Source organism: Coloeus monedula (genome assembly GCF_965178545.1).
Source record: "Coloeus monedula genome assembly, chromosome: 23".
Classification (NCBI taxonomy): domain Eukaryota; kingdom Metazoa; phylum Chordata; class Aves; order Passeriformes; family Corvidae; genus Coloeus; species Coloeus monedula.
Window position 1 is genome coordinate 3,357,039 of NC_138803.1, and position 25,549 is coordinate 3,382,587.

The 25,549-nt window shown below is 51.7% G+C and overlaps 1 protein-coding gene across 3 annotated transcripts; it reads left to right on the forward strand.

Annotated features, from left to right (window-relative positions):
* The first annotated feature begins 196 nt into the window (after positions 1 to 196).
* DENND2C (DENN domain containing 2C) lies at positions 197 to 24,945 on the forward strand. Of its 3 annotated transcripts, none has more exons than XM_082296302.1 (19): positions 197 to 253; positions 6,631 to 7,553; positions 9,060 to 9,208; positions 9,751 to 9,863; positions 10,224 to 10,391; positions 13,071 to 13,167; positions 13,841 to 13,885; positions 15,527 to 15,708; positions 17,712 to 17,821; positions 18,254 to 18,323; positions 18,664 to 18,741; positions 19,505 to 19,645; positions 20,287 to 20,435; positions 20,824 to 21,001; positions 21,334 to 21,375; positions 22,300 to 22,405; positions 23,203 to 23,442; positions 23,744 to 23,830; positions 24,848 to 24,945. In XM_082296302.1, the coding sequence occupies exons 2-19, from the start codon at positions 6,766 to 6,768 to the stop codon at positions 24,877 to 24,879; spliced, it is 2,775 nt and encodes a 924-aa protein (XP_082152428.1). In that variant the 5' UTR covers positions 197 to 253; positions 6,631 to 6,765; the 3' UTR covers positions 24,880 to 24,945. The 3 variants fall into 3 exon arrangements, with proteins under 3 accessions (XP_082152428.1, XP_082152426.1, XP_082152427.1); XM_082296300.1 differs by lacking the exon at positions 197 to 253 and adding an exon at positions 304 to 2,412; XM_082296301.1 differs by lacking the exons at positions 197 to 253; positions 23,744 to 23,830; positions 24,848 to 24,945 and adding an exon at positions 21,956 to 21,972 and having other exon boundaries at positions 304 to 7,553; positions 23,203 to 23,341.
* Positions 24,946 to 25,549: the final 604 nt, after the last annotated feature.

The window sequence follows — 25,549 nt, forward strand, 5'->3', positions numbered from 1 at the left end:
GGCTCCGTGACCGCCGGGCGCGTTCTGCGGGAGCGGGCCGAGGCCGCGGAGAGACGGGACGGGGCGAGGCGGGGGCGGGGCCTTATCCTGAGTGACGGCCACGTCAACCAACGGGAAACGTCTCCGGGCGTTCCGAGGCGGGGCGGAGGCGGGACTGCCCCTTGAGTGATGGCTGCACCAGCCAATAGGAGGTGGTTCCGTGCGCTCCGGGAGCGTCCTGCGGGAGCGGGGCCGGGAGCGGGCCGAGGCTGCGGTGAGACGGGCGGGGGGCGGCGGCGCTGGGTGGGAGCTACGCCGGGCAGGACGGGCGGGTGGCCCGGGAGTTTGGGGTTTCCAGCAGTCGCGGCCGGGTTCGGGCCTGTCGGCCCCGAGGGGTCCCCGTGTCCGGGCTGCGGGCAGCGGCCGGTGCAGCATCTTCCCCGTGTCTGACGGGCCGGAGGAAGCAGGTGCCCTCTCCAGCTGCCCGGGAGGAGACCCAGCTCGCAAGGGGAGCCGGAGTTGTGGTGGGTTCATCTCCCCCACTCGTCCAGATGCCTGCAGGGAGGGTGGCGGGCGGACCCAGCCGGGGCTGTCCGGTGATGGGCGCAGCCGGACACACGGGAGGGTTCCTCTGACCATCGGAGAACGCCTCTCCCGGTGAGGGCGATGGAGCGTGGGCTGCCCAGGGGTGCTGCAGCGTGTTTCCCCGCGGGGACATCCAAAAGCCATCCTGCTGTAGGTGCCCCTGCCTGAGCAGAGAAGGTGACACTTTCAGAGGGTCTCTCCCACCCTCCACCACTCTGTGATTCTGTTCAGCGTTTCTTCAGGGCAAATAACTCACTGCTAGGCTGTGGTGGTTTAAGTCTCACTGGGTATTTGTGCTTCGTTGCACTGAGGTGCGTGGGGCTGAGTGGTTACAGAGCTCCTTGGGCATGCTGGACCAGTCTTCCCTTGCCTTCCCCAGTTCACTGCATACACACACCCCTCTGTTCCAGTGACCGTGGCTGAACACGGCCTGGCTGAGAGGGTACCTGGCTGTGATAGAGCCCAGAGAGTGCTGGAGCAATTCCTCCTGTCAGTTGGGACTGGCATCAGCCGGTGATGGAAGGAAAGTAGAAGAGCAGTTGCAGGAAAACCAGCCCCTGGAAATGTGTGTTTGGGCAGTGGTGGCTGGAGGGTCTGACCTGGATGTGACCTGCATCTGACCTTGAGTCCTAGTGCTGTCCATTGCTGCTTGGCGAAATTTTTATCTCACACTTCCAGTTGTAATAATATAACATGGATATGACTCAGTGTGCAGGTCTGGAACACGTTATCTGAATGGTGTCTGAGAGGTTTGCTGGTGCTGCCTTGGTTTGCACCCTTTGAACCTCCTGGGGCAGCTGCCTTGGTGCTGCTGAGACTTTCCCAAAGGAATGACTGGTTCGTTGTAGCCCCACACAGCCTGTCTTGGGTGGCCCATGTAAAGCCACACAGACTTTGTGACTTTCCTTTGGAATCTTACCTCTGATGGTGGCACCAAGGGATTGCTTCAGGATAAGTGTTGTTTGATTTTTAACTCCATGCCCAGCTTGTGTCTCGGTTCTTGTGTGCATTCCTGGGGCTGGCAGCTGGCCCGGGGTGTAGGGGCTGAGTCAACTGCTGTTGTCAGTATTGCTACCGTGGGCATTCAGATACTGTGAGTCAGGTTAAAAACCCACGGCTTTAAAAATAGTACGTTGTGGGTTCTGTCCATGTGCCCTTTGGTGTAGAAGCCTTTCAGGGCTGACATGTTGGAAGTGTTCTGGTTTGGGGATTTTCATATCTTGAGGAAAAACTTGCTTTCAAGAAGTTGAATTTCATCACTTAGAAAAAGCCAGTCAGTACAAAAGTCTTAGGACCCATGGCAGAGGCCAGACTTAACCTCCTTTTGCTGTATAATTTGGATTAGCAGCATATTTTCTGTGTCCAGGGGCTGTGGCCATGGATCTAATGAGGCAGGACTGTTCCTCAGCAGGAGATGCAGCAGCATGGAAGGAGTTAATACCTCGTGGTTAGAGTAGCTTTGTATCAAGATGGAAATGACTAAGCACACTGCATTCCTGAAGAGTTACTTATTTTGATATAAAATCTGCTTGTTTGGTACTGCCCATGTCGTTGAGGCATCAGCATGGCAGAGTTATTCAGAGGAGCTTCAGGGTTGTTCCGAACAGGAGCAGAATGGGAGTAGCTGAGAGCTCTGAAAGGGGTCCTTTCCCTCCAGGAATGAGCTGCCAGCTTCCCTAGGCTTCAGAAGACCAGAAACTGCTTTTATTTGGCTACTAACACAGGAGGCTTGGCGACAAGGACTCTGGGGTGGTTTAGGACTGCACAGCTTTCATCAAAGGACTGAGATTGCCTCAGAGCTGCACAGGCTGGTCCAGGCAGTGTTTGTGTTCCCAGGAGCAGGACAAGGTAAGGTGCTGTGTCAGTGCCTCTGTTCTCACTGTGCCTCTGCTGCAGGGTGCTCAGGGGGCTGAGGGGTTCCAGCAGCACGGGTGGTGGAGGGGCTCGACCTCAGCACTAGACAGGGATTTATTCTGGAACAGCACTGGCAGCTTTCTCTCCTGGAGAATGTGGTTTCAGGAAACGGAATTATCTTGAGGCTTTGCATGGAAAATGTGTAGTGTGCTCTCTGGCTTTCAGGGCTGGAAAAAGAGTCAGGGCTACCTGTCATGTGCTGTGAACATGCTGAATTCTTCTGCTTTGGGAGCTTTCAAATAGCGTGGGTCAGAGAGGCGGTCTTTTGTCAGAAATGTGTGATGTTTTGTCTAGAAATTATGTAATTTTCCCCCAAACTGCTGCTTCTGGTGAAATAATTCAGTATTCTCGACTACACCGATCTTCTGTAAGTCCTAATGCGGTAAGGGTGATAAATTTGGCTTCTCTGGAAATACCAGGAAGCACAAGTGAAGGAGTTTGGAAGGGGAGGTCAGGATGGAAGCGGTCACAAGTCTGGTTATTCTGTGACAGGTATGATTTGTGTAGTGCTTGATACAAGTGCTGGCTGCCTGACCCAGGTGGTCTCTGCCAGCTCTGTGTCCCTGAGCTGTGTTTTAGCCTGTCCTGGACTGCATTTAAGGGTTACTTAATTTGGATCACACCACCGCAGAGTGCTCTTTCTTCACCAAAGATCAGTCTCTACTCTTGCCTGGGCTCACGTGATGAGCTGAGATTAAATGCCTGGTTCTTGATAGCAAGCCTGGGCAGGTGAAAAACTGCATTCCTCTCCTCCTTGGATGGCTATTTTGGAAGAGACAGTCCAGGGAGCAGCACTGAGCAGGGGAGAAACTTTAAGCTTGTGCTTGACTGTCCATGGATCCCATTCCTGCACGTTCAAGGCCAGGTTGGACGGGGCTTGGAGCAACCTGGGATAGTGGAAGGTGTCCCTGCCCATGGCAGGAGGTGGAAGGAGATGAGCTTTAAAGTCCCCTCCAACCCAACCTGTTCTGGGCTTCCAGGATTCCATGTGCTGGCCCAGGCTCAGCTTCTCCTCCGCGTTTCTCAGCTCCCAGTTGTGCCTTACCATGGGAGCATGGACGTGGGCAGTGGGAGAGGGCAGGAGCATTAGGCCTTGACTTGGGCCCTGGCTCAATGTGGGGAAGCAGAAATGGGTCTGTGGCTGAGGAAGCTGCAGCACAGGCAGTTTTTGTTGCAGCCTTCCCAATGTGAGCCGTGGCAGGAAGGATGTGGGGTGGGCTGGCAGCCAGCAGAACTGCCCAGCCAGCAAGGATGGACCCACCTGGAAAGCTGTGCAGGGCTACTCAGCCTCCTCTGGGCAGTGATTTGTCCTCATGGATGTGGGATATCAGGAAAAAGTTCTTCCCCCAGAGGGTGGTGGGGCACTGAACAGGCTCCCCAGGGAATGGTCACAGCCCCAAGGCTACCAGAGCTCCAGGACTGTCCTGTGCAGGGCCAGGAGTTGGACTGGATGATCCTTGTGGGTCCCTTCTATGATATTCTGCAGATGTTTTGCCAGGCTGCTCCCAGAGGAGCTCACAGCTGGAGTATTTGGAGGAGAAAGCAGCCAGTGCTGCTGGGAATCAAAGCAGCTGTGGGCTGCTGTGGGGATGGGCTGCATGTGCTCCATGAGTGCTTGTGCTGGACCTGTTTAGAGCTGTGGATAAACCCTTGCTCCGCACCACGGGTCCTTTGGGTTCCTCTCCCTGTGCCAGTCCTGCACCCAGCAATCCTGTGTTTGAAGACCTGGCAGGCACTGGAGGAGCCTGGTGTAAAGCTGGAGTGCTGAGGAGGCTGTTGGAGCCCTCTCCTCGCCTGGCTGTCCCCAGCAGAGCCTGTCCTTTGCCAGCCAGGTCCATGGGAGTGTCCTGGAGCGCTGGTGCTGCAGCAGTTCAGTGGCACAGCAGAGGGAAAGCTGCTTTCCTGTCTGCTAATCAGGGCTGTGCAGACACGGGTTGAGGAAGGATGGCTCTGCCCTGGCTCAGGATGTTTTGGCAACAATGCCTATTTATAGGAGAGGGCAGGGGCCCCTCGCTGGTGCGGGAAGAGGGTCTCCAGCGGCTACGGAAGCACTGAGGACAGTCTGGAATGCTGATGAGGGACAGAGGGCTGATGATGGGGCAAATATCCCCAGCTCGGTGCTTACCCAGATTGTCCAAGTTTATCCCGTTCACTGCTGAGTGGGAGAGTTCCCAGCAGCTCTCTGGGACAATGAGCTGAGCAATTCCAGCCTGCAGGAGCCCACGCTGTGGAGACAGGGAGCTGCTTCCCACAGCAACAGTGCTGCTTTGGCAGGGAGGGAGACTGCAGCACAGAGCCAAGGCTTGGTGCCATGTGTGCCCAAACCATCCCCAAACTGCCTGGGAGCCCTGGGATGTCCTTGACCAGTGAGCTTTCTCATTAATGCTGTCAAGTCGATCTGCCAAGGCCAGTGCTTTGCTTTTAATTGCCCCACAGATGCCTCTGCCAAGCAGATCAGCAGCTTCAGGGATAGCCCCGAGCCCTGGAATTTGAGGTGTGGTACCCACAGTGGGAAGGGTGTGGGTCTGCTCTGGTGGGGGCTCTCCACACCCAGCCTGGAGAGTGGGGCATGACCCCTTGCCAGGCAGGCTTGAGCTCCTCTGTCTCCCAGCTTGGTTTGCTGCCCATCCCTGGCTCTGCCCACCCTGCCAGGCTGTGGTGACTCAATGCTGGCCGGGTGTGGTGGCAGTGGCTGTGGAGGACACGTGCCCAGGGTGGCAGTGGGAGCTGCCTGGCTCTGTCAGCTGGAGCCTGAGCACAGGCTTGGTGTGACTCTGGCCCCTGGTCCCACCTGGAGAAGGTCTGGCTGCTTTCTGCAGGAATCCTCTGCTTTTCTGCGTGTTTTTCTGCGTGCTTTTCTGCTGCTGTTTCCCTGCCTTTTGCAGGGGGACGTCTTGGTGCCAGGGGAATGTTACCAAAGCCAGTGTGGCCCCTGGCCTGAGCTGAGCACTTGTCTCCTGATACAAATGGAGGTTGTTAAATACAATGCTGGAGGATTGGAACTTCTGAAATGGGATAATTGCCCAGAGAAAGGGAGGAACAGGGCTTGTTAGAGCCTATGGGCTGCTGTCTTCTGTCCAGGATGAGTTTTCACCTGTGCTGGTATATCTGAGAATATTGGGGATGGCTTGTGAGCTACAGGTAGAGCCAAAGGGCTCCAAGGCTGAGGATTCCACACATGAAATGTCTGTACTGAGGCCGTGCTGGACCTGCAGGTGCTGGGTCTGTACAGCCACCCCAGTTCTCCCTGGTGGTTTCACCTGCACTCCTTGCTGGATTATCTGGAGGATGTGTGCTGTATCCCCCGGATTACAGGTGTGGGAAATCTCAAAGAGCACAGCTCCTGTTTGTGCAGGCTCTGCTTGGGTAGGAGAAGCCAAAATGTTTCTCTAGCATTCCTTCTCTGCTGATCTAAACACAGGCTGATTTTTCTCTTGAAGGTGAGAACTCACCTGTTTCTTTCGCCTTTTGAAACTCCCCTGGCTGCAAGCCACAGGCTGGGCACCGATACCCTCCCATCTCTTGGATGGCAAATGTAGGTCAGGTGTTGACAAACAGAACACCAGGCAGGTTTTCACTTGTGTTGTGGAGCAAGGGAGCACTTCTGAGAGGAGGATGTGCTGCCAGAGTCGGGCTCTTCCCCAGCCACCACAGCTCTTCTCATCCTGTGTGAAGCAGCAGCTCCTCTCTGGAGAAGCAGACGTGGTTCCTTTTTTCTAGAGCTGCCCTGGTGCCTCGTGTCCTGCTGTGTCTCTGCTGAGTGGGGTGCTCAGGTGCCACAGGGATTTGTCTCTACTGCCTGAGCCTCAGGAGGAGCTGCACTCCTGCAGAAGGGCTGGCTGAGATCCACACTGCTGTGTTCCTCAGCCATTAAATAATTTCCTTGAGTTTGGATGCTCGGGATCCCTCAGGGTGCTTTGTGCTGTTGTGTTTGTTTTTTAAGCCGGTGAAGCCTCAGCTCCCTTTCACTCCCAGATGTGTGCACAAACAGCCCCGGTGGGGAGCGAGCTCTGGAAGCCTGTCCTGAGCATGTGGTTGCTGTGATCTGGGGAGGAATGTTCTGCAGCCATTGCCAGGGAGCAGCTGGGAGTTCGGAAGGGTGGGGAGCAGCATGGCTGGGGTGCAGCTGATGGCTCTCGTTTTTGCCCGCAGGTTGGAGCAGCCAGCCCGGACTCTCCCACACCGCTGGGCACTTTGGAGTGTCGTGCCAGCTTTGATGTGTGCAGGACACGGGAGGACGGGGCTGGGGCTGGACATGGGCTGTGTGTGAGCGCTCTGGCCCCTGCCATGCACCCCACGGGGGCTGGGGACAGCAGCTTCTCCCGCGCAGCCGTGCAGACCCTGTCCCGCAGCCACTGCCGCAACATCAAGCAGAAGATCTCGCAGTGGGAGGGCAGGACACGGGGGTGCCCCAGCAAGGAGAAGCAGCAGCCTAAGGACTTTGGAGTAAAGTATGACCCCAACTGCAATGCACTACCCAAAGTGAAGCCAGAATGCACAGAGAATGGCAGAAAGGCTGGGTCCAAAGATCCAAAGAGCCTGGGGTTGGATTTCAGGGAAGATGCACGGAGCTGCTGGCAGGCTGGGGACTGTGCTGGCCCAGCTTCCCGAGCCAAGGAGAAAGGAGAAGGGCAAACAGGCTTCCCAGCCCCAGGGGTGACACTGCCTCCAGGGAACTTCTATACCTCACAAGCTCTGTGGAGGAGAGCAGATCCCCTCCTGCCTGGCAGAGCCCCTCCTGTTCCCTTGGACCTCCAGAGGAATCGAGGCAGCCCTGGCTCCACGGAAAGAGAACTGCAAATCGAAGGAGTGGACACTCTCTGCAGGGCAGGGAGGAGCTTGAGAAACATTTACTCTGAGGTTGAGGGGCAAGAGGAGGAGCCAGCTCCTGATCCACCACCCAAACCCCGCAGGACTTTCCGCTACCTGGCAGAGAAGGGTGCTGGTGGTTGTAGAGATGCCAGTGCCACCAGGGAAGCTCCCCTGCAAAAGCAGTGTGGAAGGGACCTGGTGTCATCCTCCAACAACCCCGAGAAGAAAATAGCCAACAGGAGGATCAGAGGGAGAGCCCAGAGGTACATAATTCATCTCTCATGTCTGAAATGTTTCCTTAAACCACTTTCTAGATGGGTTTAAGCAGCTTGCTTGGCATGATGTCCTTGTGGAGGTGCTGCTAGTGATGATGCCTCTTTTCATGGGAAAAGGATATTCCTGGGTGAAGGCATCCTGCTTTTGCTGCTGACAATCTTGCAAAGAAGGCTACAGGTTCCAAACAGATGTCAGCCCACACCTTAGAACATAGTGGAGTGACAGTATGCTGGCCCCAGGGAGAGACCTGCCTGCTCCCTGCCTGCTGCTTGCCCTCAGCTGCAATTTGTGGATGGCAGAGTAGCTTTCTCTTGGGGCACTGTGGCTGCTGAGTGTTTGGCTTTCCTTTTTTTCCTCTTTTTTTTTTTCATTTTTCTCTTGCTGCTTAAGGCTGGAGGCTGTGGGTAGTGCTGTTGCAGTAGCTTTGGCTGGTTTTCCCTCTTTCCCATACCCTTCTGAGGTGGCTTGATGCAAATCCTGCTTGCAGGTGAGCTGCCTGTGCAAGACTGGTGTGCACAGTACCGGCAGAGATGTGGCTTGAGGTTCTGAAACCTTCCACTGTGGCAAAGTGTGCAGCAAGAACCCGAATTTTATGATGATGGTGGGCTAGATCCCTGCAGCTGCTTTGTGACCTCTGTGCCCTAATTTCAAAATAGTGGCCAAGTGGATGGAAATGCCAACCCAGAAATGCATGAACACCCTGAGCACGAGGAGGAGAGGCCCAGTAGGAAGCAGTGCCCTGGTTCTAAGCTGCTCCAAGTCTGCAAAATGTGGTTTGGGTTCTTGCCTCTGACAGGATGGGTCTGGCCATGCCTGCTTGGAGTGTGCTTGGCCATGGAGCCTCCAGCTCCCTTTTTAACTTAACAAATGTCCCAGAGTAAGTGAGCAGGACTTGGTGCTGGCTTTGACTGGGATAATTTTCTTTTTGGTGTGGTGCTGTGTTTTGGGGTTGTGATGAAAATATTGATAACAGAGGATTGCGTGAGCTGTGCTCACACAGAGCTGGGAGGGGACACAGTGGGGACAACTGACCCCAGGAATATTCCAGACCCTGTGATGTTGTGCTCAGCTGTTTAAATTGGGGAAGAAGCAGGAAGAGGGACAACATTGGGAGTTTGTGTTCCCAAGTCACCGTTCTGCATGACAGAGCCCCTGGACACAGCTGAACACCTGCCTGCCGAGGGAAATAGGGAATGAACCCCTTGTTTTGCTTTTCTTGCCTGTGCAGCTTTTGCTTTACCTTCCACACTGTCTTTATCTCAACCCATGCACGTGTTTTCTCTCTTTTACCCTCTGATTCCTTCCCCCTTCCCACGGGGCAGGAGCAAGGGGCTGAGCTGCTGCCTGGGGCTAGACCTCAACCCTTGGAAATGCGGGTCCAGAGTGGAGCATCCGTGTGCTGGATGGTCCCCAGAAGGGCCACACTGTGTGTGGACTGGAGACAGCAACTCAAGCAGGTGCCTTTAGAAGAAGTTCCACTGGTTTTCCTCTAGGAAATCTTTTGAGTTTGAGGACATCCAGGGCTTCCGCAAGCGGCCCGCAGCCAGCAGCTCCCACAGACCTCGGGAGGAGACAAATGGCACAGCAGGATCCAGGCTGGTCTACACCCAGTCCGAAGACAACATCTACGAGGACATTATCTGTATGTGCCTGTGCTTCTGGGGGTGCCCTCACTGTGTTTAAGGGTGGCAGTTTTGGGGAGGGAGGAGTGAAGGTGGGGATGCATTGAGGCCCTTTCTGGCTCGGGGACTTTTAAGGTCTTCCTCATCTGGGGGTCTTTGTTGGTGTTGGTGACATCTGCACGTGAACAGCCTGATTTCAGATGTCATGGGAGGTCACTGGAGTTGGCCTGTGCTGAACTGATTTCTTTATTAGCTCTTGGAAGGCTTTGCTTGAGTGCTGCACAGAGATCAGTGTGAACACTGCCAAAACGAGCTGCTTTGCAATAGAGCTGCTTGCTCTGCAGGGGAAGAAGTGCTTTGTTCTGCTGAGTCTGTGTACAGTTTGCCAAGTTGATGTCAGTGGGTTAGAAGGATGTGGTGGGAACCTCATCCAACTTTAAACAGGTCTCCCAGACCCTGTTAAATCTTGGCAGACAACTGCACACTCTCCCCACTTATATCCCTGGCAAAAATACAGGGCTTTATCTCCTTTCATAAATCCCCCATCCAATGCTTTTCCCAGGTCCTACAAAAGAAAATCCTTATGAAGATGTCAGAGCACTGCCCTTGCCCCTGTGGAAGGTCCCATCTGTCTGGAAGCTGTCCCCTCCCCGGAGCATCAGCAGGGCTCCCAAGGTAGGGTAGGGGGATTAAAGGGTCAGGTGTTTGCAGAAGCATTCTCACAAGGGCCCTCGTTTGTGCTCACCCCAGCCTCACATTCCACACTGCAAGTCATTGGTTTGCCTTATTTTTTTATTGTTCGTTATTAATGTGAATAATATGTAATGTAAATAATGAACAGCCATGGCAGCTGATTAAGCTGCTAAGGAGCAAAAGAGTAGGAGCAGGAGAGTGTTGGTGAGATGCTTGAGTGGGAGGGTGGGATGGAGGGCTTGGCAGAGCAGATTCACCAGCTGTAATCTGACTCCTCTGCCTGTGACCTTGGACCAAAGCTTGATCCCATGCTTAACTATCTCTTCTGCTTCTGTTTTCTAGCCTCCCCCAAAACCTCCCTTCCTCAGTCGCAAGTCGCTGGAGCTGAAGCCCTCCCAGACAAGTTTCCAAGGGAAGATGGGGAAGGAGACCTCCCTGCCTGTCACTCTGTCTGAGTGGAAGCTGTTCCGAGCAGTAGAGGCTGCAAGCAGGAGAAAGAACCTGCCCTGGGTGAGCTTGAAGTGTGAAACTCCACTTCTTGCCTGGCATTTCAAGCTCTTGCTGCTTTGCAAGTGCTTTGTAAGTGGCCACAGAGCTGTGTGCCTGGCAGGTGATTGCTGCTTGGCACTGCTGCTCCAGCCATTCCCTCTCCAAGTGGCAGGGGTGGTGTTTGGGGATCTGAGTGCCAGTTCTAGCTGGGACAGTGGTGTTTTTGTTGGCCAGGAATTGGCAGACAAAGTGCTCAGTGTTGACCTGGAGGTCAGGGCTGTGTGTGAATACAAGCCCTGCCTCGTGCTTTGTCATCTAAGCCTTGTTCCCAGTGTTTCCATGGAGTGTGATGGTGCTGGGTTTGTGCTCTTGGTGAGCTGCAGGGGCAGCTCTGGAACGCTGTGTGTGCGTGTCCCCTGCTCCCGGTGACTTCCCAGACTCATCCTTGTGTTCACTGCAGGCCCTGAGCTATGGAATGGTTGTGGGGCCCTTGGTTACTTGGAATGTTGGCTTGGAGTTCTGCACTGGCATCAGGAACAGCTGTTCCATAGTTTAAAGGTGAAGAGGAACTCTCAGGGATAAGAGCATTTCACAAAGCCTTCATACAGTTGTCCCTTCTGGCCTCTCCTTCCTGCCTGGCTGCAAAGACAATCATGCTGCTGAGGCCAGAGGGGTGAGGAAGGCTTTTAATCCACCTTCACACAGAGGACTGTTGGACTGTTCTGACTCTCCTTTGGTGCCTTGGGAACCTTTCTAGATCCTTGTGCTGGTTACCAGCTCACATCCCTTGGTGATAAAAGGCACCATGTGCTGTAGAAGGGCAGCTGTAGCTGCCACTGTGGTGGCACTTTGTGCATGGGACTCAAATTCCAGTTGTGGTAGTGGCAAGGACTTATTTTTGCTGTGGTAAAATCATTTCACTTCAGCAGATCTTTATTTCATCTGAAAATCACGTGTATTTGCTCAGATTGCACAAGACCGTGAGGTAGAATTGGACAGCTGCAAAGGACTTTTCAAACCTTTAAAGTGCTTTGGAGTATCAAGTAACTCCTGTCTGTGTTTTTAAACAAACCCTAGGTCTGGAAAATCAGGAAGGAGATGGCAAGATTATAAAAATGCTGTGATGGAGAGTATCTTTCATTTGGAGAGGGAAAATAAAATGTTCTCCCAAAGCAAACCTATTCCAAAAATCTGGTAACAATTTACATGCAGGAAGAGCACTTTACTGTCTTTGCTCATGAGGAATTGAGCCAAGATTGCTTGAGAGATTGAGAAAAGGACTGGGGTCTAAAAAGACAAAACTTTTTGCTTGAGAAACACATGGCTGCCTTAAACACACCCAGGGTGGTGACTCAGCTGCACAAAAATCAGGACAGAAATGAAGATCTTCTAGGTGAGGCTGGATAAAAAGGGAAAGAAGGCAGATTTGGCAGGAGAAGCACTGCTCTCTGCTGTGGGCTGTTTGTTTCCTGCAGCCTCCTCGTGCTGGGAGGACTGGCTGAGGCAGAAAATGGGGGAGAAATCGATTGGAAAAGGAGAGCCTAAGCCTGATTTGCTGATCTGGGGATTAAATGCTTGAGCTGAACAAACAGGTTCTCTTTAATACATTTCGTTTTATGCAGTATTTGTGATGACAAATGTCTGGGCCCCACCCTCCTATGTTCAGTTTAATGAATTCTTGAGGCAGGAATGAACTTGACCTGCTCCCTGCATTTAGGGTAAATCCCTCTTCACATGAAGCGAAAGCCGCCTTTGATGTGGGGAGTCAGGAGCCACAGGGGCACTGGCAGGTGAGAGGAAAGCACAGAGCTGTGACAGGGACACAGAAAGTGTCAGGACTTTGGGTTTAAGGCTGTTGTGACCAGTGGAAGGAAGATGAACAGCATCAACTCAGGCTGTCAAAATGCTGACCCTCCTTTCATGTCTGTGGCTTAGTCTGCACTGGGCTGTGCTTTTTCCCAACTTTTTTCTTCCAGTGGACCAGGTGTGTGGTCCTGCAGCACCGACCCATTATTCTGTCCCACTGTCTGTCTTCATTTGTGCAAAATCACAGAATGGTTTGGGTGGAAAGGCCCTTAAATTCCACCTCATTCCACCCCCTGCCGTGGGCAGGGACACCTTCCCCATGACCAGGTTACTGCAGGTACATCATCCTTTCATTGCAGCAAACACCTGGGACAGGGCCTGCGCTTGGAGCAGCCTTGTTCTGTGCCTCACTTGTGCTTTAGGAGACTTGAGCTGACATCCAACTACAGCAGCAAACCCAAAAACCAACCCCCAAGCTACAGGGAGAGAGCTCTGCTTTTTCTGGGCTTGGAAGGAATTGGGTTGCTGGAGAGAGTGTTCTGAGTCCTTTGTGGGTTTGTAAGATGTTCTTGCATAGAAAATGGAGATCTGATGCCAGACAGTTTGTCACTTCTATTTGGGAAGGCAAGTGTGACAATTTCCAGAATGCCTGAACGGTCTGGTGTCAGCTTTGAGCTGTGCTGACAGTGATCCCTCCCTTGCAGCAGAAATCTGTGCTCATTCTTTATCCAGTGAGCTGGGCTAGGAGGACTCCAGCCTCTGAGCCAGGGTTCCTGCAGGGTTTGGGCAGCTTTTCCCAAGCCCTGGATAGTGGCTGTTGGGCTGCCCTCCTGTTGGCACCCAGACCTTTCTCTGGACCCCCACATTAACCTCTGCTTCTACTTTGGATTTCAGCTGGCACTAAAAATACAGGAGATCTTTGATTCCAAGCGTGGAAAGAAGAAGGTGAAGGTGCTCAGTCCTGCTGGGAGAGAAGCAGCTCCAGTGAAAGGTATTGGGGTCTCCAGCAGCACTGTCTGTGCTCTGAACACCTTGAGTGGCACAATTCCTCTGCCCCCTGGCCTGGCACCACCACCTCACGCTGGCACAACCGTGCAAACCCCAGACTTGTGGCTGGAATTGAGCTTTCAGCTCAAGGAACACTTGCCTAACCCAAAGACAACATGGTCACAAGGTGGAGATTCTGAGCCTGGAGAGCTGGGCTACTGGTTAAAAGTGCCTTGTCAAAAAATCAGATTAAAGCAAAAATTCCCCAGAAAACCACTTGGCACGAGAACTACCTCTGACTACTGCACTCATTGTCTGTGTGCCTTGTTCTGATTGTGTAGCCATAGTAGGGTCATTATTCACAGCATATTCTGTTCAGCAACTCTGTTAAGTTTTACAGCAGCATCAAACAACCAGCTGCTTTGTGTTCCTTGCCCATGTTCAGCTGACCTGCAGGTCATTCACTGACAGCACTGGCTTGATACCAGCTCTGCTTTTTGCAATTTGCTGTTGTAACACATTTCCCAGCTGCCCTTCGCTGATGCTTTGGGCAGGATTGGTGGGCAGCCCCGAGGGATGTTGATCTGATGAGTCTCAGGTTGTCTCTCTTTCCCAACTTTGGGTGTTGCCCATCTTCCTTCTGCATGGCTAATAAGTGAAAACTATGTGTGTTTCAGGTGAAACCAGTGGGAATGAAAGCGATACGGAAAATCAGCCCAAAAGTGAGTGAATCACAGGGGCTGGTCCTGTCCCCACAGCACTGCGCCCTTGGTGGGATGAGCACTCTGACGTGTGGGATCTGCTGAGACAGGGACAGGGAGCCTCTGAGAGGCCAGTTGGCCCAGTCTGGGAGCTGTTGCTGTGACAAACCAGCCTCTTTTTCTGCCACTTCTCCTGAGCCCTTGAGGTTTAATGCCATTAACCTACCAGTCACCAGAAGCAGATTCATTTTTGGGTTGATGCCGTGGCTTGTGGGAGGTTGTTCCTGATCACCTTTGCTGCTGCTGCTTGAGGTCATTTCCCTCCTGATTCCTTCCCTTGGTTCTGTTTTATGTAATGCTGTGAAATGTCTTTTCCTCTGGGGAGAATTCGCCTGGGTATTTGTCCGGTTCCAATGGCCTGAGTTTGATCATAGACCCAAACTCCAGACTTGAAATACCTACTTGGTTTTAGCTGGTTTTAGCTTCCATGTGAAGACAGATTAAACAGAAGGATCTGGCACAGGCTGCCCAGAGCAGCTGTGGCTGCCTCATCCCTGGAAGGGTCCAAGGCCAGGCTGGATGGGGCTTGGAGCAACCTGGGATAGTGGAAGGTGTCCCTGCCCATGGCACTGGATGAGCTTTAAGGTCCCTTCCAACCCCAACCATTCTGGGATTCTATTAATTATTTTAGGTGTTTCATTTACTTGAAGGGATACCTTCGAAAGGCTTTAACTTGGAATGAAAAGTGAAGTTCCATTTTTTCATGTTAAGGAGAGTAGTGGAGAGTGAAGAATCTCAGCAGAAATACAGTGATTGAGTCACTGCCTGATGGAAGAGCTGTTTGAAAGTGTCTAGGATGTGTCACGGCGCCTGGGCCGCAGGAATTCCTGACGTCAGAGTGCTGTGCCTGTGCTTGTGAGTCTGTGCTGCCTGTCAGGACAGCCCAGCTCAGGGGTTTCTTGGCCAGGGAACTGCCCCTGCCTCTCCTGAGTGCCTGTGGTGTTTGGAGTGGCTGAGTCCTGGCAGCTCCTGACCTGGTGGAGCTGGGCTTCCCTCCCCAGTACCCCGTTGTGTCACTCTGAGATGTGTGAAAGAACATCCGGGCAGCAGGAGAAATTTCAATTTCACAATCTCCATTTCCTGTCGGGGGATTTGCAGAGCTGCTGCAAGGCCAGTGCTCGCCATCTGAATCATAGAATCCTGGAATTGTTAAGGTTGGGAAAGACCTCTAAGGTCATCAAGTCCAACCATCAACCCAACACCACCGCCGTGCTCACCACTAAACCACATCCTCAAGTGCCACATCCACACATTTTTTCAACACCTCCAGGGGTGGTGACTCCACCACTGCCCTGGGCAGCCTGTTCCAGTGCTTAACAACCATTCCAGTGAAGAAATTGTCCCTAATATCCAATATAAACCTCCTCTGGTGGAATCTGAGGTCACTTCCTCTCCTCCTGTCACTTGTTCCCTGGGAGAAGAGCAGCTCTGTGAGTGAGGAGCCAACCCAGGCATCCCATGTCTCGTGGAGAGCAGCCAGATTTGGGCAAATCCCCCCATCCCTTTTCCCCCTCTGATGGCAATGTTGAGTCCTCTTGTGTGCCCTGTAGGTGTGTGGCAGTGCCAGCCACAGGCTGGTTTGGGATTTATTCCTCTCCCCAGGTCGCCACAGGTGCCTGAGGCACTCGGCCTCCAAAAGGAACCCGCACTACCAGACCTTGGAGAGGGATCTCATCGAGCTCCAGGAGCAGCGGCTCTTTGAGCTCTTTGTGGTGGTGTCCTTGCACAAGAAGGCATCTGAGGTCACCTACACACCCCACATCATCCAGCAGTTCCCCAGCAAGGTAGGAGTTGCATGGAAACCTGCCCAGGGAACTGCTCATCTCTGTGTTTCCCTTCTTAAACGACACTGGTCAGGATCTGGGCTTGGAATGTGAAGCACCTTGCTCTGTTACAGACCTAACTTGTAGTGTTGGGAGGTTGTTGAATGTGTCTTGATAATGAGTTTATTGTCTTTTTTGAACTAGGAAGGCTCCTACTTAATTCAAATTTCATGAAGCCATAGGGTATTTGATACCAGCTGAAAGACAGGAGAGAGTGCAGAGCTCTGTCCCAAAGCTGGCAGGAACCTCCTTGTGGCAGTCTGTCCTTTGTAAACAAGGAGTGAAGCACTGATGGTGCACAGGAACTGGAACCCTAGGGCTTTTATGCTTATTTACACTGCTTTGAAAAAGGATAATAATAAAATGGCAAAGCTGTTTGTACAAACCCCCAAAACCAGGAGAGCTGTGGAAGTTAAAGTGCTGTAGCTAAACCAAGCCCTTTGAAATAAGCTGTTCAGCCCAAATGGGTGGCAAAATCAGCATGTGACTCTGAATTACAGTTCAGTGCCCACAGTTGGGAAGCTGAGATGGAGCCCTGGTGCTTCTGTGGTACCAGATTGAAATGAATATTCAGTTGTCACTGTCTAGGCTTGTACCTGCTGCCTTCCACTGAAAACAGAACAAAGCTAGGAATTCTGGCTGTGCCATCAGGAGGATGCCAGGGATTATTAAGGAATCTGCACGCCACCCACATAGAAGAGATGCCAGATTCATTCAGGGAAGTTATAGGGGACCCCAGAAGGTCCCACAGTGCCCCAGTTCCTGCTGCCTAAAGGATCTGTGTGCAAATACCTCCAGTGTCTTAAGTGTGTAAATGCCTTGGATTCACAGGATGAATAAGGAACTACAGCCAGAAAGTGCACAGTGTTAATTTACTAAAACTGAAGACGCCCAAATAATATCTGCTAAAAGTGCAAACTTTAGGGTGTTGGGAGGCAGAAAGAAATGCAGCAGATTTGGCTTTTCCCTGGTGCAGCCTCTCAATCTGTCCACTGCCTTTGGGAAGGGCACTGCAGGGTTCCCCTCCTGCTCTTTACTGGCTTTTATAAAGGCACTGCCACAACAAATTATCTTCTCAGTATTTATTTATCCTCTGCTCAAATGGAAGTGTTTTGGTGAGTGACTTTAGATGGGACAGCGTGTCAGATTCAGTGTCTCCCTTCTAATATTAGCTTTGCTTCCAAATAATCTGCTGTCACTCTCTTCTTTGGGCTGTGTGCCCAAGGACATTTAAGCTTTTGTACAAGTGTTACTCTGTGAAAATGCTGTTCTGTTTTCCTAACACTTTGTGCTGTCACAGCTTGGGACACTGGAATAGCCTGGATGTGCTGAGTGCCTAAAATCAACTTTATGCCATAAACTTTCCACTTCTCGGGGGCATTTCTACTTAAATGTGTAAAATTTCCTTACATTTCTTATGGAGCCTCTTATCTGAACACCTTTCTTTTGCCCTTTCTGGGCAGTTTTGAGCATGGAGTCCTTGAGGACTCTCCCCTGGAGTCCTTGAAGGGTTTGATTTGAACCAACACGTGGCGTGGCTGGAACGTGCGATTCAGAGACACCATTTTTGCACTCGAGTTATGAGTGATCTGCACATCAAAAGCTGAGCACATTCCTGTTCCTATTAGTGTTTTCAAATCTCCCAGGGGTAGAACCAAGGCAGGCTGACCCAGCCATCATTTAGGGGGTCAGTTCTACCTTCATTTTCCGATAAACTTAGGCCATGCTTGTAGATCCTTGCTCTGTCCTTACCAAGACCAGTTGGATCATTTTACAAAGGTCCCATCAGCAGGAAAAATGCAGGATGGGAACTGGGAATCTGCTAATAGTCAGAACATGTTCTCCTGTACCTGTGCATTAGCTATGTGATGGATCAGCCTTTGGAAGTGTCAGGAAGATGCTTTCTAAATGTTGCAGCTGTGCACCAACTTCAGTGACTTCAAATGCGTGTGTTACCCCTCCAGCCTGAACATCCCTTCAGACCATCAAAGGATACTGAAGAGAGGCTAAAGGTCATTCCCAAATTCTGCTTTCCAGATCCCAAAGACTGGTTCCCTTCATCAGACCTTAAAAGGTAAAGACTTGGTTTTGAATACTTGTGACTGAAACAGGCAATGCTGAAAGCTTTGGGGTGTGCCAGAGGAGCCGCAGCCAGAGCAAGGGGAAAGGGAAAGGATGAATCCCCTATGGTAGGAGGGAACATGAGGTGTGGAGGTGGGCTGGGGAGCTGCTTCTGCCTTTCCCGTAAGGAGGACGAGTTTGTCCAAGGCCAGCTCCTGGGGCTGGAAGTGCTTCTGCTGCTCCTTGGCTAAATGGAGAAGCAGCTGGGAAGGAGGAGAGATGGAAAAGCTCATGGGGTGCAAGATTTTACCCTGAACAGATCCCAAAGTCCTTGTAATCGTGCCTTGGCTCTCGTCAGCATGACCAGAAGGAGTCTGTGTGCTTTGTCAGTCTCTCCCCTGAGCTGTGTGGTGAATTTAACCCTGACTCTGCTTTGGTCCCCCAGTGAAACCTTTTCCTTCGTGCTGACGGGGGAGGACGGCAGCCGCTGGTTCGGGTACTGCAGGAAGCTCCTGGTGAGCATCTCTGTGAGGGCTGGGGGTACAGAGATCACTGTCTGGGCACTGTCAGGACATGACTCAGGGCTGCTTTCCCTCGTGGGTCAACCATCCTGTGCTGCTGTGGTGGTGCCAGCCCTTGGGATGCAGAGGGAAGGGTCATGATGATGCCCAGAAATAGCGAAATGGGCTCTGGGCATGAACCAGCTCCTGGAACTGGGTGTTCCTTGAGAACTTTTGTAGTCATAAGTGTAGGGGGGACTGCAGCAGAAGGAATTCTGCAGATCAGCTGCAGTGTGGGTGCTGGGTTGTTCCTTGCCCCTCTGCTCTCAGCAGAGCTGTTGCTGTTGCCTTTCAGCCAGAAGGGAAAGGGAAGCGCCTGCCCGAGGTCTACTGCATCGTGAGCCGCCTGGGCTGCTTCAACCTCTTCTCCAAGGTGAGCTGGCACAGCCTGTTCCTTGAGCCCTGGCAGCCTGCAGGCTCCACAGAGTGACTGGATGCTTCTGTCAGGTTTAGTGATTGCAGCTCTTCCCAGGAGAGTGGTGCTTCCTCTCTGTCTTTGCTTTGAGAGGGGAAATAAAATACTGGTGCTGAGTCTTGTCAGCCGATACACAAATCCATCAGCAATTACTGCCAGAAGGGCTTCTAATACCTGGTGTTACTGAGGGTGCCCCTTCATCCTCTTCTTCTGTGACTTGGAAATGGAAAATCAGTTTGGGAGGGCGTTGGATCTCCTGGTTTTTTGTAGCACCATGAGGAGGGCAGATAAAGAGGTGAAGACTGGGGAAAGCTGCTGCAGATAAAGGGCAGTTACTGCAGAAGAATACAGGGACAAGATTTGGTGAAAGGGGGTTCTGATTGTTGGAGCACAGAGTTTCTAGAACGGTGTTTCAAAGAGGTTTCTTGGCGAGGGGGAGGGGGTGTTGCTTCTCTTACTCCTCTAAATAATGAGAATTCAATTACTACATCCAAGACATTTCCTTCCAGTAGCAGGAGATAGGAGAATGGAGAGTTGTGCTCACAGGAAGCTGTTCCTGTTTGATTGTTCAGACGTTTAAGATGAATTTCACAGGGGTCCCAAGTGAGGTGGGAGAGGCCTGTGGGTCTGTGCTGGAGCCTTCTCCAGGGGAATGCTCTGACAGATTCTCCCCTCTGGTCACCAGCAGCAGTGACCCAAGGCCCAGTGTGTTTCCCTGCAGATCCTGGATGAGGTGGAGAAGAGGCGGGAGATGTCCCCAGCCCTCGTGCACCCCTTCATGCGCAGCGTGATGGAGGCCCCGTTCCCCGCCCCAGGACGCACCATCGCCGTCAGGAGCTTCCTGCCAGGAGCAGGAGATGAGGTAACAGAGGTCAGGATGGGCTGCCTGGTGTCTGTGGGGTCTCTGGGGCACAGAGGCTCTTTGCAAACTGCACAGTGATGCCTGGAAGTAATTAGTCTGAAGAAAACATCCTGAAGTTGGAAGGGAGGCTGTCCCAGAACCCTGTTTGCTGTGGAATCATCGACGGTGGAAGTGATTCCCTGCTTTTTAATGAAGAGCTTCTTGGGCACTCTTCTGTGCTGCCCCATGCCAGCTGTCTGGGATTCTATGTAGAATCATGGATTCAGAGAATATCCTGAGCTGGAAGGGACCCCCAAGGATTAGAGTCCAGTTCCTAGCCCGGCACAGGGCACCCCAAAATCCCACCCTGTGCACCCCTGGCAGCGCTGTCCAAACACTCCTGGAGCTCTGGCAGCCTCGGGGCCGTGCCCATTCCCTGGGGAGCCTGGGCAGTGCCCAGCACCCTCTGGGGGAAGAACCTTTCCCTGCTCTCCAGCCTGACCCTCCCCTGGCACAGCCCCAGCCCTTCCCTGAGTCCTGTGCCTGGTCCTACCCCTCGGGAGGAGCTGCAGCCTGTGGTGAGCTCAGGCCCCTCTGCTCCAGGCTGAGGGTCCCTGCTCTGGGCTGCCCCCCCAGCTCTCCCTGTCTGTGTCTCCTCTCAGGTGATGGAGCTGTGCCGCCCCTTGGACTCCCGGCTGGAGCACGTTGACTTCGAGTGCCTTTTGCAGTGTCTGAGTGTCTCCCACACTATCCGGGTCTTTGCCTCTCTCCTGCTGGAAAGGAGGGTCATCTTTGTGGCTGACAACTTAAGGTAAGAGATGAGTCTAAGTAGTTCTTTCTGAGGGATGCTATCACTGGATGTTATTATTTCTTCTGTGTTTGGACCTGTCCCATGTCCAAGCTTGTCTAGTTTTGCAATTAGTTCCATTTGAAAACCTTCTGCACTCTCCACACAGCATGTGCATGCCTAGAATTTGGAGTATGCTGTTTACACAAGAGGAGATAAGGGAATGTTTCCTTTTTACCTTTTTAGTCTGGGTTGATGGTGGTTTTAGCTCCCTATAACTGAGTTCAGAAGTGGGTGCATGGGGCCTCTGCTGCTGCACAGACTGTACACGAGTGACACCTGCCCTGAGCGTTTCCAGCCTGTCCTGAAGGAGACACTGACCACCCACCCTGTGCTTCTCCCATCTTTCCAGCACTCTGTCTAAATGTGGGCACGCTGCAGTGGCAACGCTTTACCCCTTCACCTGGCAGCACACCTACATCCCCGTCCTGCCAGCTTCCATGATTGATATCGTGTGCTCTCCGACCCCATTCCTCATTGGCATCCTCTCCTGCTCCTTGCCACAGCTCCAGGACCTGCCCATAGAGGAGGTGAGGATATGTGAGACAGACAATGTCAGTGGGATGAGGTTGTCCTCTCTGGAATAATCTCTAGATTCTGTCTGAATACAAACTCTCAAACTTTTCCGAGCCACTTGGTGAATTTGCCAGATAAATGTCAGGGTGTTCCAGTGTTATCAAAGATAAATAATATTCACTGTTCTCAGAGACAGGCTGCACTTACGCAGAACTTGTGTTCTGTGTGTGACATCCCTATTTAAAAAACATCCCACATTTAAAAAACAAATTAAAAACCTGGGGTTTTTTTCTATACAGCAACATACCTGGTTATGAGTCAGTGTGTTTTTTACGTCTTTCCCCAGGTTCTGATTGTTGATCTTTGTGCTGACAAGTTCTTGCAAGAGGTGAGTGAAAGAACAGTACCAGTAACTCATGGTTTTGTGCCAGGAAAAGGCATCGATGAAAGAAAATAATAAAAAGAAATCAGGAAAAGCTGGTGTTCATGTGGAGACTGCAGTGGCTGAAGAAATATCTTGTAATCCTTTTGAACTGACAGAGAAGGGAACAGGATTACAAATCCTTGTTGCAAGGTTGAGGTTGCATGAGCTGGAGAGCTCTGCAAAGCCGAAGATGCTGCTTGTCTGAGCTGAGTTTAAGGACTATTTCTTGGTTTATGATGTGAAGGGGATCCCTAAGATCCTCTGCTGCTTTTTATCTGTCTCTCTCTCTGTTCTCGTTCTGTACAGCACTTTCTCCTCTCCCATCCAGCTGCGGTGTGTTTGTTGGTTCGGGTTGTTGTTTTTCTCAGGAGTCACAGTCTAGGGAACAAATTATCACAGTTCACTTGTGGTTCTCTGCTGAACTTCCCCAAAAGTGCTTCTGCATCCCCAGACAAGTAGCTATAAAAATACTGGGGATTTTATTACTAGTTCAGGATATTTGCTTCTCCTTTTCCTTGCCTCACTGTTCTGTTTTGCATTGCAGCCTGCAACTGGAGAAAGGTATTAAAGGATTGGGGTATTTTTTTAACCATATTACTGAGACTTGTTGTATTTTCTCAACAGACTTTTATTGGTTTTTGTGTGTTTTACTGGTGAAATAAGCCTGAGTCTGTGTGGTGGCCAGCTGTGTGTGTGACTCTAATAAAATGTACTTGGGGCTTGCTGAGCAAATGTTTTTAATTTCTGCGGCTGCAAGACAAATATATTGTCTCCCTCAAGATACACCATATCACAGAATAACTCCCCTCAAACTGCTGTAGGCATGTTAGAATATTTCTAATCTATCCCCTGGTTCTCCTGCTGATCCTTGGCCATTTCTGTCTGTAGGTATCAGATGAGGACGAGATCCTGCCCCATAAACTCCAGGCTGCACTTGTACAAATCCTGGAAGAACGAAGTGAAATCCTGTTACATGGGCAGAGTGACACACAAGGTACTTTCTGTGGGAAGGTTTCTATGGAAAAGTGTTTTCCCATTAGTAGATCCCATGGAGTTGATAAAAATGAGCAAATTGGAATAAATGCTAAGAAGTGACATTTTAGCTGTTTCCCTGTGATCTTGCTGAGAACATCTTCCTTGTGAATGTGTGAGAAGTTTGGTGTGCTGACAGTTCCTCTTCTCACAATTAGTGTGTGCAGAACTGTAGTTTCCTTTGGGCCAACAGCCTCAGTTCCTGTGCTTTGAATTTTGTTGTATTTTTCTGAGTGGCAGAGACAATGTTTTTCTCAGAGAATGTAGCAAGTTTCTGTATTTTAGAGGGTGATCTGGCAGATCATTTCCAAAGTTTACTGCTTTATACATGATCCATCAGATAAGGAAGTGTGAGAAAAGCTCTGAGTGGCTTGAGAGAATGGCACCAGAAAATTATATAATTCATAAAAACAAAGTTCGTTTTCCAAAGAGCTTGTCTTCTGTAGTTTGCCTGATTCTTGAAGAGAATTAAACTTGGCCTGTTATGAGCTGGCAGCTTATTAGACACCAGATGTTTGACAGGGAAAATGAAATTATGAATGTTTTAACTGCTGCAAAAGCTTTAGAGCTGAACCTGTCCCAGCTGCAGCAGAAAGTTGACAATGGGAAATTGAATATTTGAGCTGAGACTTCTCTGATATCAATCCCCTGGAATCTCCTAGTCTGAGACAGCCAGTACAGAAAGTGACTGACGTCTCTAGAAAAGCTGCTCCTCCTTTGGGAGAGGAATGACCAAAGCAACAAATGTCCTCCCCACAGGTGACATGACCCTCAACTCCCTGGTCTCTGAGGCTTTTGTGCAGTTCTTCGTGGAGATTGTGGGGCACTACTCCCTGCACATGAGCGTCACGGAGAAGGGGGAGCGGGTGTTCCAGCGGGAGCCCTTCCGCAAATCCCACGGCTCCCGCAACGTGCGCCACTTCCTGCACTTCTTCATGGAAACCCAGATGTTTGCGGGCTTCATCCAGGACCGGGAGCTGAGCAAGAACGTGGTCAAAGGTAGCTTTGGCATCAGCCTCTTGTTCCGCAGACTCGCTTTCAAAGTATGGTGCCACGTGCCTCTGCTGTTGGGATTTTGTCACGTGGAGTAGCCCTGTGCCCTTCTAATTACTCAAAAGAATTCTGTTTATAAAGCAAAGAATTTCTGCATCTCCCCTTTCTCCTTGATCCTGCAGCTTACACACACCACATGCAGGATTTCCTTTCATGACCTTGTTAATCATGGTGCCGCATGCTAAAAGATGGAGTAACTCATTTGGTGAGTGATTTTTAATTTTTTAATTTTTTTTTTTCTCTTTAGGCCTTTTTGAGGCCCGTGCCTTGGAGTATTTGGAGAGTATTCCTGAGACAGAACGAACTGGAATGAACAAAATCCTTCGCAGTCTTGGTAAAGGAACATCCTAGCTTTTGTTCATTGTTAAATTTTTTAAAATTAATTTTATCTGTTGAATAATTAATTTGGTGCAGAGGAAGGCCCCTTCTCTGCCTTGTGCACCTGTGTCCCCTTGTTTACATTTACTGCTTCAGGGGACACTGAACAGTGTGTGAGATTTTTCTTTTATTTTTAAGCTTTTGTGTCTTTATCTAAAGTTTGTGGGAGTTGCTGCTCTGAGAGCTGTCCAGGCTTATTCCTTAACTTTGGTCCTGGCTGATGCTCAGGGGACAGAAGTTGTGTCTGCTGGCAGAGAAGGCCATGTGTGGCTTTCCACCTTAAGTTCCTCAACCTGATGAGTCCTGGAGTGTCTCCAGCTCACAGAATCCCACCGATGCCTTTTCCTGGTCTTAAAATCAAGAGTCAGACACGGTTAGAAGGGGAAAAGGGATTTTACCTTGGTATTTATTTTAAGGATCCTTAGGTGTACACATCCAGGTCATATGCACCAAAATGCACCCCGCAAAAAATGCCGCCCCCAAAAGATCTGGTATCACATTATAGGTGTTACTAATTAGCAGATCTATCAAAGATTCCCCAATGAGAGGCTCAAGTGAGCCCCCCTCCCCAAGGAACCTTCCCCTGGATGGTTCTATCTTGGTTTACAGAATGTGTTCTGGAGAGGACCTTGGGCTCTGGGGCACACTGATCCCCAGCTATGAAGCTTCTAGAATGTTTCGTCTCTTAGCTTGACGAACAAGTCCAAGAATGTAGGGAAAAAGCACTAAGAATACAGGAGTTGTAAAAAGGTATAACAGGGGTATAAAAGAAAAGGCAAAAAATCTTCATGCCATCACCACAATGATTTGGGTAGGAAGGGACCAGTTCCTGCCCTGGGCAGGGCTACCTTCCACTGTCCCACGTTACTCCAAGCCCCGTCCAGCCTGGCCTTGGACATTTCCAGGGATCCAGGGCTGTGCCAGGGCCTCCCCACCCTCGCCTAAAGCTCCTAATGCTGTTTTTTCTCTGCAGGCAGTAAAATGAAATTCCTGCAGAAGAAGTGACCGGGCGCTGCTGCGGGACAGCGGCGGGACGGGAGAACCGCGGACCCCGCCCGGGGCCGGGCTGCGCTGCGCGGGGAGGGCGGGGGCGGGGTGGGGGCTCCGCGTGAGCCGATCGCGTGGATCGATAACAGCTCATGGACCGATAACCAGCTCCATGGACCGATAACAGCTCATGGATCAATAACAGCTCGTGGATCCAACCCTTCACGTGTCTCCGTTTCCTAAAGGGGAGCGGCAGCGACGGGCCGGGCGGCGCCGGGAGGGGCGGGGCCAGGGCTGGAAACGCTCCGGGAGCGACGGGACTGAGCGGGGAGGGACAGGGCCAGGGTCGGAAACGCTCCGGGAGCGGCGGGACCGGGGCTGGAGTCGAACCGGGAGCGGTGGGGGTGGAGCCGGACGGGGGGGAAGGGGCGGGGTTTGTGCTGGGAGGGGCGGGGTTTGTGCCGGGAGGGGCGGGGTTTGTGCTGGAAGGGGCGGGGTTTAAGCTGGGAATGGGCGGGGTTTGTGCCGAGAGGGGCGGGGTTTGTGCTGAATGGGCGGGGTTTGTGCTGGAAGGGGCGGGGTTTGAGCCGGGAGGGGCTGGGTTTGTGCTGAATGGGCGGGGTTTAAGCTGGGAATGGGCTGGGTTTGTGCCGGGAGGGGCGGGGTTTGTGCTGAATGGGCGGGGTTT

Coding starts and splice junctions, on each gene's coding strand:
- DENND2C (XM_082296302.1), top strand. CDS start 6,766: ATGCACCCCACGGGGGCTGGGGACAGCAGCTTCTCCCGCGCAGCCGTG. Junction 13,886..15,526: donor TACGGAAAATCAGCCCAAAA/GTGAGTGAATCA, acceptor TCCTCTCCCCAG/GTCGCCACAGGTGCCTGAGG. Junction 20,436..20,823: donor TTTGTGGCTGACAACTTAAG/GTAAGAGATGAG, acceptor CCATCTTTCCAG/CACTCTGTCTAAATGTGGGC.